The 12,892-nt window shown below is 38.4% G+C and overlaps 1 protein-coding gene across 3 annotated transcripts in view; it reads left to right on the top strand.

Annotated features, from left to right (window-relative positions):
* The window catches only part of LOC115410946 (cadherin-6-like), a 114,808-nt gene that overhangs the window by 74,767 nt on the left and 27,149 nt on the right, over positions 1–12,892 (top strand). For all 3 annotated transcript variants that reach the window (XM_030122787.1, XM_030122785.1, XM_030122786.1), the window contains exons 4-5: positions 557–676; positions 10,652–10,819. In XM_030122787.1, coding sequence (XP_029978647.1) covers positions 557–676; positions 10,652–10,819 — 288 coding nt within the window. The remainder of the gene's footprint in view (positions 1–556; positions 677–10,651; positions 10,820–12,892) is intronic.

Here is a 12,892-nt window from a genome sequence, read left to right as displayed (position 1 = left end):
CTATATTTATACCACTTTGCCATTAAATATTTCTACTCAATTAATTTTCTTCTGCATGTAATGAGGCAACACTTGGCCCCGCAAGGCGCCATTTGGGAGGTAGCACTTGGCTAACCGTTTCCCTTTGTTCTACTGAAATAGGTTTCAGCCTCTCTGGAAGAGAAAATGGATCACAGTCGTTCGCCTGCTATCAGATATTTGGCTTCTTAGACGCTCCAGATCTGTGGATACACTAATAGGCTTCTTGGGGTTTGCAAAGAGCTGTTGCTGGTGCCGTTTGTATGCTTAGAGAGATATACTTAGAAAAATACATTAGGACTTATCGATTCCTCGGAAAAATCAATCATGTATAAGAGTATAAGTGGCTGAGGAATAAAGATTGGTTTGGGTAATGCAAAGGGACAGAAATGATCAGTCATATTCTGCATGGCCATGATTAGAAAAGGATCTGACACCTCATCAGAAGGTGCATCAGCTTAACCAATTATCCAGCAGGCAATTTTCAGCAGCATTGAAGAGTTGATCTAAATCATTGTCACCAATCTTTTTCTTGCAGGAACCTCAGTGATTCAGGTGACAGCCACCGACGCAGATGATGCCACGTACGGAAACAGCGCTAAAGTGGTGTACAGCATCCTGGAGGGTCAGCCCTACTTCTCTGTGGACCCGGAGACAGGTCAGTGTGGAATCTGTAACCCACCGGTGACCAAAAGCGCCCACTGAAGTAACGTGTCTCATAACGTTTGACCCACTAATCGTATCAATACAGATAAATAATTCTGTTAAAATGCAGTTTTTAAGTTGTAGTGCCATAATAAACATGAAAACACCGTCATTTCCTCCAACACTGGTTCATCAATAAAACCCATGTAGATTTTTACATTCAGTTAATGATATATTGTCAGATTCAAGTTCAATTTTTTGTTATTATACATGTATAAGTACATGGCAACGAAATGCAACTCAGCTTTTAGCTATGTTTTTGTCAAAAAAGACACTTTTGTTTTAGTTTTCTGTGTATTTTGAGCTTTTATGAATATCTACATGATAAGTAAATTATAGGAAAATACCTGCTTGTCCCTGAAAAATGCAAATTATGAAATAATAATAGCGATAAATCACTTTGGAGAGGTTACATGTGGGGAAAACAACATTTGGAAGTCATCACAGAAATAGTTTGAGGTCTTTAAGGATTAAAACAGTAGGAATTGTTGGTTTCTTGGGGTCACTGATGAGCAGTTTTTCAGCGATCATTTGGTTAATTTATTAAATTTTGATATGTTTGTGTCTGCACGTTTGTTAGTCTCAGAATATAGATGTGTGAAAAATTACTATAAAAATTCTGATGAACCATGTCTTTGAGGATGGCAGTCTGTAGGCTGAGAATGTCCCACAAGAGTTTAATGAAGGTACATTTCACAGTCATCAGAAATCCAAATTCTGGTCGGACGTGTTAGATAGTGCTCTCCATCACGTCATCAAAACATCAGATGAGGGAATATGATTTGGAAGAATAGTGTTTCAGCCTCTATTACATGGAGTCTCGTTGTAAAGTGGTGGCTCTTCACCTCAAAACCTTATGATTTCCTGGGAGTAAGGTCATCACAGAAAAAAAAAGCAGCTCTCTCATGTCAGGCATACTTTGTAATAGCAGATATTCATATTACAAATGAAATATATGCTACATTGAAGATTGCCACTATGTAAAATATGAACACAGTAAGTGTTCAGATCACATAAAAGGGTCGCACGATACATTGAAGACAGACATTATCATCTTTAATTTTAAACAAGTCAGTAACAATCACAATAGTCTTAAGATAGACAGTTATGTTCAGTAATATGTTATTTATTAATAAAACTTCACAGTAAAGCACGTCACCCATTCACCTGAAGGTTGAAACAGACTGTAAGCACTAAACAATGGCTATAAATAAGAAATTCATTAGCATAGCGACATTGATGCTACATCCATTGATGCGATGCTCTGTGTAAAATACTTTGAATGGATGTCAGTCTGAGGGAGATGTTATCACCGTTTACTGTGTCTGTAAATTTACTGGTCTCAGAACAGTCACCGAGTCAAAGAGGATGCACTTATATCTAAGTAACATTTACAGTCTAGTGATGACAGTCACTAGGAAACAATTAGTGCAAAGTGAAACATGTCAGTGTTAATGATATCCCGTATCGCTGCAATAAAGTTGACAAGGACAATTGTATCATATCCAATATCAGTAATTCGTTCACAAGGAAACAGATCAGATTACTATCTTTGTGGACGCTCATATTCCTTCGAGTGAGGTTTTTTCCCTTGGCTTGTGGCTTTTTTGTTGTTTTTATTTGATGAAAGACTGCTTTTTCTCATGATCTTCAGCCTAAAAACACTAAACACCCATTTAGAATTTTGCATATAACAGGTGAATCCCTTTTTTAAACAGCGTATTTAAGAAAACAAACTAGGCTAATGTGTCTTTTGCCTCTTCGTAGTGGTCCTAGAAGAGGATTTATATTTTCTTCAGTGTGGGGGCAGTGCAAAAACACCTATATTTTGCACTTGTGTGTTTTAATGGTGAAGAAAATTCTGCTTTAAGTCCTTCCTTCCACCTTTTAACAGCAGTTACAAGTAAATGTAAGTGTTTCAAGCTCTGATATGTTTTTATTACCCCGCCCTCTGAAAGGGAGGTAAGGGGTATTGTTTTTGGTTCCATTTGTTTGTTTGTTTGTTAACACTCTAGCAGCAAAACTATTGATTGAATTCATACCAAATTTGGTTTACAGATTGCCAGTGACCCAGAATACATCGCATTATATTTTGGGAACAGTAGGTCAAACTTACAATTGTTTATGAATTTCAATTTTGTTTTTCCCCATTTACTTATAGTGGGCAAAATTTCAAAAGTCTGTAGCAGCAAAACTATTTGTTGAATTCAGACCAAATTGACTCTATAGATTGCCAATGACCCAGAATGGATCTCATTATATTTTGGGAACAGTAGGTCAAAGTACAAAAAAATTGTGAATTTTTAAAATCTTCCCATTTACTTGTAATGGGTGAAATACATATTTCCAGAGCTGCCGTTGAATCCTGAACATAGATTTGCTTTAGGTTAATAGATAAGATAAGGCTGTTTTTAACTATAGTTTGAGAGAATATCATATTTAACCCACAAACTACTTCAGCTGAATACTGAATGGATACGTGGAGGACTTGGGGCTGTTTCTTTGTCCCAATCTCAGGCTCATTTGGACTGATTCTTAACTTTGACTCGTCTTAAATCACAGTCTGGGCTGATTTTCACAGCCCCATCTGCCATTATGTAAGAAATAAACCTAGGGAATAACTTAATGATCACATTGTGTTATTCTTTTGTTGTCATTTTAACCTATTCCCAGTAGAAATCTACTTCTTTCTAGACTACTCACTTAAAAAAAAGGCATAATGTTACCTGTAGGAACACTGAGACTGACGTTTTCCCAACAGGACAATCTGCAGAAAACCCTCTTTTAATATACTTTTTGACCATAATTGAGTCTTAACAGCCTATTTCCTTGAGAAGTAGGAAAAAAAATCTGTCAGTACTGGTAATTTGTTGCAGTTTTATAACAAATATAGCTGAAAAAAACATAATGATCGCGGCTCTTTTCACCTTTTAACACTCCAGGAGATCAGCTTTATACAAAAGGTCTTCATGTGTAGTTTTTTTCCAGCTCTAACTGTAAAACCTGACATCAGAAATGTGTCACGAAGGTTAGGTTTCAGTCCTGTTCAGTCAAATGGCGGTGATTCATTTTGATTCACCATTCCGTGTCTAAACTTAGCAGCTGTACAAGCAGATAAACTGTAATTTCTCAGCAACTACTCTGGCACTTTGGTGCTCTCTGCAGCGTTCCCGCGGGGTCTTAAAAAGTCTCAAAAGTCTTGAATTTACAAATCTGCATTTAATACCTTGAGTCATTAAAAGGTATTAAATTTGATATGTTAGGTGTTAAGTTATGTTGAAAAACACCTGTTTGCTGTATTGTGTGTCAATGTGTCCAAGCTGCAAAGATTGCAACGTCAGTCGACTCAGTTCCACCCGTTCCAACCCCACAATTTATATTGAAATTAGGAACCAATTATCGCTAACTTTGCAGCCCCCAGTGAGAAATGACTCGAAACGGTGGGAATCAAGGCATTGGAGTAAATCAATACATTTTCTTAAATTCTAGGAATCCCAAATTTCTGCCAGTATGGCCATGAAATAGGCTGTGAAATGGGCATTAAATTCTGTTCTATGGAGTCTTAAACAAGTCTGAAATTTAACTTGTAGAAACCTGTAGGAACCCTGTCTCTGACTAACGTGGACATCTACTCACTCATTACTAATTTAACCCTTTATAGGGCACTCATTGAAATACTCTGAAATTCAAAATTTCAACCATAGTGTGTTAGTCTCCCTCCTCTTGTCACAAAACATCCAAGCAGCACTTACTAAAAAGTAAACACATGCAGTTAAAAGGTCATAAACTGACAAAAATCACTCATAGTCACTATTTACAGCTTCAAAATGTCTATAAAATCTGTCTGAATCACTGCATAGTGTTATAAAAACCAACATGCTTCTTAACCTCACTGAGGCATGGGATTGGCCCCATATTTAATGTTTGCGGAAATGACCAAAAATAGTCATTTGCCTGATAAAGGGTTAAGAAAAAAACAAGCTCTTATCCTGCTGCTCTAACAATGTTACTTCCATTGCACTTTCCACCTACAGATGCAACCCACAGCCAAACACAACAAGTTTACACTCTTCATCTGAAAGTGGCCATTGTGCAAAACTATCAGAGGCAGAAACACAAGAGGCAAAGTCAAGGAAAAGCAGTTTTTCTTCAAACCCACAGGTGTCAAACATACGGCCCATGAGCCAAATCGGCCCACTAAAGTGTCCAATCTGGCTTGCGGGATGAATTTGTGAAATACTAAATTTACACTGAAGATATTAACAATCAAGGATGTTAAAATCATTTTCAACGGGTTCCACATTCAATCTAATAACCTATAAATTACTCCACAGTTGTGTCTTTGTTTCAGTGTAAAAACAGCAAAATTACATGAAGATGTTTACATTTACAAACTATCCTTTCACCAAAAATGGGAAAAACCTGAACAAATATGAACAACCTGTAATGTCTCAAGAGAAATAAGTGCATTTTTACCAATATTCTGCCTGTTACTAAATGTTTTGTAGATCCACTGTGATCTGTAAGTTGTAATGCACATGTATAAATAAACTGAATATTGTTCAAACTGCACTTATTTTTCTTAAATTGGTCATACTTTGTTAAACCCACTTTTATTAGTCTTTGGTTCATTTATTTGTGTATTTGGGAACCCTAATAAAGTCTGAATTTGAACCCTCCGGGTGCTACAAAGATATCCTTATATTCATCTTGGCAAAAATCGATAGTGGATTTCTACAACCTGATTTAATTTCTGCTTAATTTGTTACATTTTTATAACTAGTTACATCACAACATTTGCACATATAAGGTCAAGACTTCCGACGAACATTTCTCCGTGTACGACATAATTGTCAGCAGCAGCGGTTGTAGTCCATACTGAAACTATGTCCAAACTTTGAGCCGATTGCCTAACATGTTCAGTTGTTGGTTGAACGGGCCAGAGAAGCACAGTCAACAACCTGGAGGGGGTCAGGTGTGGCTCATTTGCATTTAAAGGGCCAGCGTTCAAAACAACCTTTCTGGTGTCATTACTCAGAAATAGGGTTGAAGATGAACCTGTGGAGTTTTGATTAATGAAGAATTCAGACCCAAGCATAGCATTTACAGTTTATGTAGACCAGAGGGGAAATGTTTTAAAATGCATAATTCCATTAAAAAAAAGCAAAATATTACTCCTTTAAGACATTTCAGGTTGTTCATCTTCTTCACATTTTTAAAGGATAGTTTGTAGATTTAAACATTTTCATGATTTAATTTGACTTGTTTCACTGCTGTTTTTTACTGGTCCGGTGCACTTCACATCATATTGGGCTGAATGTGGTCCCTGATATAAAATGAGTTTGACACCCCTGTTGTAACCAAGCCGAAAATACCGTCACGTCTGCCTCCTCTCCTGGGCTGATGACGAGGGGGGATTTGTTGTAGCGAGAGTGGCAAATCACCAACCTCCAAATCTAGCCGTTTGGAAGTTTTAATCATTAATGTGCGCTTTGGAACACATCCCGCTCGTGTCTTTTTTTTTTTTTTTGCTTAAACAAAAGGGAAACGACAAAAAAAGCCATTTGCAGATTAGCAGAGGGATTAACAGTAATATGGTTTATCCCACATGTGGTATGTAAGCTGACATCCCCTCTTACACAAAGACATGCCTGGACATCACATTATAAGCAGGATTTGTTTCTGTTCTCCTCCTCTGTCTGCATGTGTGTACTGTAATCATTAAGCAATAACAAAGGTAGACACATATATAGCAAGAACGCGATGCTCTTTATAAAGGTGCTTAATGTTCACTTCCTCTCTCCATAACACCACCTGAGCAGCAGTGTTGTGGAAATTACCTCCAAACTGTAATACATTACAGATAAGTAATTCCTCACCTTAATGTAATGTAGTGTTAACATGTCATTTATACATTTTAGATATTTCTCAAAACTGTAATACATTTAGTTGATTCTCATATCATGATAATAAAGATGTATTTCTCGCTATTCTGCCTCTCGCTCGTGTCACATCATCTCGTTTCGGTCATCTAGTCAATTAAACATTTCTGAATTAAGTTATCACAGAAGCCGCTGTAGCATTCGAGAGTAGTATCTTGGGATGTTTTCCCAGCAAGTGTGTAGTAATGCAAGCGCTATTGTACATGTACCAAGTAAAATATTACTGAAAATTGATTAGTAATGCCTTACACCACTGCGTTACAGCAAGAGGTAATCCATTACTTTGATGCATTACTTTTCTAACGCATTGTTCCCAACACTGCTGAGCAGTCGCTGCTTTCTTTAACAATATGTTGTTGTCTGTGAGGAAAAATCACTGACTTTAGAAGGGAAAAAAAAGTAGCAGAAGTTGCATTGTTCTTTCTTTTTTATCCGCCTTGTTATATGGGAGGAAGAAAAGAGCAAGTCGGAGGGCCTTTTGAACAGCGTGGACCAGTGATGCCTCTTCGTCTTATTGTTTGATGTGAGGCGAATCATCTATTCAGGCTGAAAGTGGTGAAGTTTGTCAAAGCAGTTTATTTAGGGTGAATTTATTATTTATTTATTTTCCCTCTCCAGTATGTCTGTCTGTCTCTCCTCCTCCCTTCACTATCACCACCTGCTTCTCTTTTATGATGCTTCATATTGAAACGTGCAAAAAAAAAAAAAAAAAAAAAGCAAACAGGATTTAAGAACTCAGCTCTGATGGGAGATGGAGCACACCTTTTTGAATACGCTGCCAATTACCGCTTCACTCGGTCCCTGTCCTGACTCCAAACCAGAGATCTAACGTGTCAGAGATGAGACGGGTAAACGACGGCGCCGCACTTAAAAAAGCCGAACGTTAACGCCGTCTTAATTCCAAAAAAGAAGATAAATGATGCTGGATGCATTTTGGAGGCGGACTGTACACTTGGAAAATTAAAGGAATGCGTTGTGGTTTTGGTAGATTGGCCCTTTGGTCCACTTACCAGGTAAATCACACGAACGCAGACACCGGAATGTGCTTCTGGGTGGCCGCTGAGCTCACCGCTGCTCTGCATACTGAGCAAGAGGACTGACCTTTCAGTAATAAAATGTTCTTAGTGGTTTAATTATCTGGCCTGTAGATGCATAAATCTCAAAAATGAAATATCATTAATTCAATACAGCTGATGCAGACAGGCTTATTTTTAGCAGTGTTTCAGGGGAGCGGGGGGCTGGATTTTCAGGTCTGTACGGTTCACCTGTGAAAACACTTCATTATTTTTATGTCATCTGACTGATTTTATACAAATGCGACACATTTTGCGACATAGTTCCAAAGCTGCATGTACTATTTGCTCGCTCTGTTATACGTTGCTGACATATCTAACTGCACTGTTGGTATAGTTTTCATAACTAATTCATCACTCTGTGGTGGTTGTACAGCAGTGATTGTCAACTGGAGTCCCCTGGGTCATATCTGGTTCTGTAAAGCTTCTTTTACCAGCTCCAAAATGTTAATAAAAGCAGAAAATATGAGGTAATTAGGATATATACCACTGTAGTGACATAGAAATCTGAACTCAAATATGTGTTTTACCTTATTCGCAAAGCTGGTCCTTGGATTGTGCTGTCTTAAAGCCCTTCAGAGAACTCTTAATTAACATTTTTGTGATTTTGTGTTAATATAGACACTGCATATTAGAGTCAGAATTGGTTAAAGTTGACTAATATTTCCAGAATTTAAGTTTTATTGAACTGCCTCTTTGGTGGGTGTCTGATTTATCTCATTTATCCTGGCCATGGAATATTAACAAAATCAGAAAATGTGGGAAGTAAAAAAAAGTAATTCTGTACAAACAACTGAGATTATGAACTCAATTATGTGTTTTACTGATTTCTTACATTATTCAGTTATTCAAGTGAATTCTCAACATCTTTTATTAACTTATTTAACTTTTTTCATTTTGTGGTAATAATAGTGTCAGAATTGGTGAAAGTTAAATAATCTCCCCGGACTTAAAGTTTAATTGAACTGCCTCTTTGGTAGCATTTATCCGTAGAATATTAACCCTTTAGTTAGAAGAGTTTTTTTTTTTTTTTTTTTTTAATATTCAATGTTGATGTAAAGATGTCAAAAATCTGTAGCTTGGAAGTGGTTATAGATAAAGTCATACTATAAAATGAGAAAAATATTGGGTTTGAAAGTTTATAATGAGAGTAAATGCTGTCATCTAATTTGCATATTGTGACATCACAGGGTGGCGGTCATATTGGATTGCTTAACTTTTAGTAAAATTGAACTTTGAACATATTTACATGGAAGTTTTCTTTGTTTTTTTTGTTTTTTTTGGTCATCTTACCCTTAAAATAAATTAACTTAAACATTAATAGAAAGTAAAATAAGTTTTAGTAGCTTTTTAGTATCCAAATCTGTCCTTATCTATCAAAACTAAAACTAAATAAACTTTACTTACTTACTAAACCAGCGTCTTTCGAACTGGATTTTCTTCTTCATATCGAATAGAAACATGTCCTGAAATTGTGTTAGGGTGAAAGGGGCATATGTCCACCATCTGTTGGTGGGAGGTGGTAACAAAATTTGGCTACTCCATCTGGAACTATGGTCTGTTTCATTCAGTTATGTCGCTTGTTGCAATATTGTGACTTTGGCAGGATTAATAAGGCCATAATAAGGCCATTAAAGGGTTAATACAAGAAAAAAATGTCAGGAGAACAAAAAAGTATTGAAGCAACCCCACAAACAAGAGGAATTCTAAACTCAGATATGTGTTTTTATTATTTCTGTGTATCACATGTGCATTGAGTGTCTTTTGAAGAACTTATATATAATATTTTTATTTTGTGTTAATCTGGACTAGTCTCTACTTGTGTCAGAATTGGTTAAAGATGACTAATATCTCCAGCATTAAAGTTTAATTGCATTGCCTCTTTGGTGGATATCTAAGAGCATTTATCCCAACTGCAGAAAATGTGTGGAGTAAAAAACAGCAATTAGCATATACTCTTGTACTGAACAAGCTTTGACCTCATATCTAGTTACCATTATGGATTTCCTGTGTTTTTGTGTTTTTAAGTGACATATACTTACATTTTTTTACTACAGTCTAATTATTTGGTCTAAATAAATTACTTATTATTTTATAATCCTGGCCTTACATGGTATCTACAGCCTTGGAAATATAAGTATTAGATCCGTACGACAGAGTAAAAAGTCAATGCTTTTGCAAAGAGACAAAAGGCATATTAAATATTTGTTTCAGACACCTAATAAAGAAATGAAATGTGTTTAATGGCAAGTTTTCTTATGGCAAGTAAGGTGATGTTGCAAAGCAGTGGAAATTTCACTATTCATTTTCCAAAATAGTATTAAAAGGTCATGTTCCTACTGAAAATTAGAGGTCATCTAATACTTATTTCCAAAGGTGTTTATACATTTTTCAGCTCCATAGTTTGTGCACAGTAGTGAACCTCCTCTAAAGCACTCTTTAACTTTTCAATTCTATAAAATTAGGGGTAATCAGAGTAAGTGTTTTTGCCGATTTTTGAAGATAAATACCCCAGATTGACAGAAGCACAGGTTATAACAGAGCATCACCAATGGGCTTTTGTTCAACTCACCCATAAGGGGATGTTTGCTGCTTCCAGACATCATTGTTCGCTACAGTCTGAGGTCGACAGGGTCATGGGTGCCTCTCATGCTGAGCGCGACTCACATAATGCTTTAGGTAATAGTAAATGAAGAGTAAAAAGCCCTCTGTCATTTCAAAGACATTCGATTTGAGCAGCAAATTGAATTTCCACTGAATTTAATTTTTAACATGTATTAATTGCTGCCGTTAATAATTATTTTTATCGTGATTGCCTGCTGATTATCATTTAGATTACTCCATTTTTTTTTTCTCTGTATGAAATAGTAGAAAGGAATGAAATGATTTGTAATTCTGTTGATTTCTCTTCAGGCCTGATAAAGACAGCCCTGCCTGGTATGGACAGAGAAGTCAAAGAGAACTACCAGGTTGTCATCCAGGCTAAAGACATGGCTGGACAGATGGGCGGGCTCTCGGGAACCACAACGGTCAGCATCACCCTCTCGGACGTGAACGACAACCCGCCACGCTTCGCCAAGAGTGAGTACAGCCTTCTGGAAAAGACACGCACACACTCACACACACACGTGCCGAATGACCAGTCCTCAGCCCATGAAAACCCACTCGTCAGTGTGAGCCGGTGCCAGCCCCCATCTGGTGTCAGTTTTCAAAATGAATTTGGATTATTACAGGGAGCTCTGGGTTTTGCGCGACTAAGGCCGGGCCTCTTAAAGGCAGTGAATAATTAAATATAGAGCCATATGACAGAGCAAAGGGTCCTGCAAAGTGCATCAGATCAGGCCTGTAATCCCTATTAAATGAAGAGAGTACATTCGCTGGGTTTTATCTCTCCGACTCTTCCTCTCTGGTTGTCTATCTCCTTGCTATTAAGTCTTTCTTCTGCCCCCTTTCACTCCATAAAACCAGTGTTCTCAGTTTAGTGCTGCGACTGTCCTTGGTGTGTTTTTTTTTTTTTTTCCGCTCTTTTTGTTAACCTCTCGCTCATCAATCATCAGTCCTTCCTATCTACTCCCCTCCTACTCCCTTTCAGTCTCACACATTGTCTCTCTTTCTTCGCCCCCCTCCCCACCACCACCACCACCACCTCGCCTCCCTCCCTCCCTGCCCGTCTCACTTCCTCTTGTGCATCTGGCAAACGGCGAAGGCAGCCCAGATCAGATTGACAGATTACCGGTGTCGTCGTGTTTCCCCTCAGTAAAAGCGAGTGCCAAACTGTACTACAGTCTGCAGATCCGCGAACAGCACAACTCCCCCCCTCCCCCCTCCCCCTTTTTCCCCATATTTATCACGCCCTCCTCCCATCAGTAGTTGGATGGAGGTTACGAAGAAAGGGGGAGGGGAGGGGGGTTGGTACTGTCATTTCAGCCCCCTCCGCCCGTGAATGAACAGTGGGAAGGATGGAGATAGATAGATATGGTGACAGAAGAGGAAGATAGAGGAAGAAAGAGGAAGAGTGAGGTGGACGACAGGAAGACAGCCAGTGATGGGTGGAAGAGGGAGGAGGGACAGGAGAGGAAGATTGAAAGAGGAAGAAAGAGGAAGAGATATTGTAATGGGACACCCAGAGGAGGCAGAGTGTCAGGGAGCGATATCATTGTTGTCTGCCGGAGTGATGCCTCCTTCTTTTCCACCCGATGCTAAATACCTGTTAGTCTAGGGATCCCTTCTCATGGAGCGTCGCCGAGATCGTGTGTGTGTGTGTGCGTGTGTGTGTGTGTGCGCTCGTGTGTTTGTATTGGCGTGTTTGTGTGGAGCCAAGTGTCAACGTCACGGAGACCTGCCGACTCAGGCGTTGCCAAAACACTGTCAGCATGTTTTATTAGTGTGTCAGTGCTGTTTGTCTCCGCAGGCTGTGTGTATATCACGCCCGTTCCCTCCTGCAGTCCGGCTATTTATTTAAGCATACGAGATGCAGCCGAAGCCGCCGCCGCCGACAGGCAGCTATCAATTTATTCGCCTCAAACCAGGAAATCATCTCGCAAAATAATAAAAAAAGAAAAAAAAAAAACAGAAGAAAGAAAAGAAGTGGCACTTAATTTATGTCAGGCAAATTGGCTGAAAATTTATGTCGCATCCTAAACTTTAAAGAGTGAGTCAATAATGCTTGTAGCGGCTTCTGTAAAAAGGCCAATGTTTTGGAAATGAAATATGTTGTACCACATATGAAATGTCGACTCCACAGCTGATCTGCAAATGTTGCAACACTAAATCTCCCTCCTCGCTGTTGCCGTTTCCCGCCCTGGCTGGCTCGTAGATTGGTGGTCTCTGATTGGCTGTGATTCACTCTCTCCCTGACCTGTTCTCTGGTGTTGTTGCTCACTGTGACTCACATGTTTATACGGCTTCTATTTCACTAACGGGGTCATAAAAATACTAGGGTTATGATGCCCGTTGGGTGTCACGTTGGACTCTTTTTTTTTTGTTTTTTTGTTGCGGTTTTGTGTTGTTTTTGTGCGTACATTTCAGGCAACGTTTTGGATTCATATTTTGGTCATGAAGAAGCCTTAAAAGAAGTATTGATTCATGTCGTAATTGAAATGAGTCTTTGTGAAGAAATAATGGAAATGGACATGAAAAGAAATACCAAGGATG

This window comes from Sphaeramia orbicularis, chromosome 20 (genome assembly GCF_902148855.1).
Source record: "Sphaeramia orbicularis chromosome 20, fSphaOr1.1, whole genome shotgun sequence".
Lineage (NCBI taxonomy): Eukaryota > Metazoa > Chordata > Actinopteri > Kurtiformes > Apogonidae > Sphaeramia > Sphaeramia orbicularis.
This window is presented reverse-complemented; position numbering and strand designations above follow the sequence as displayed.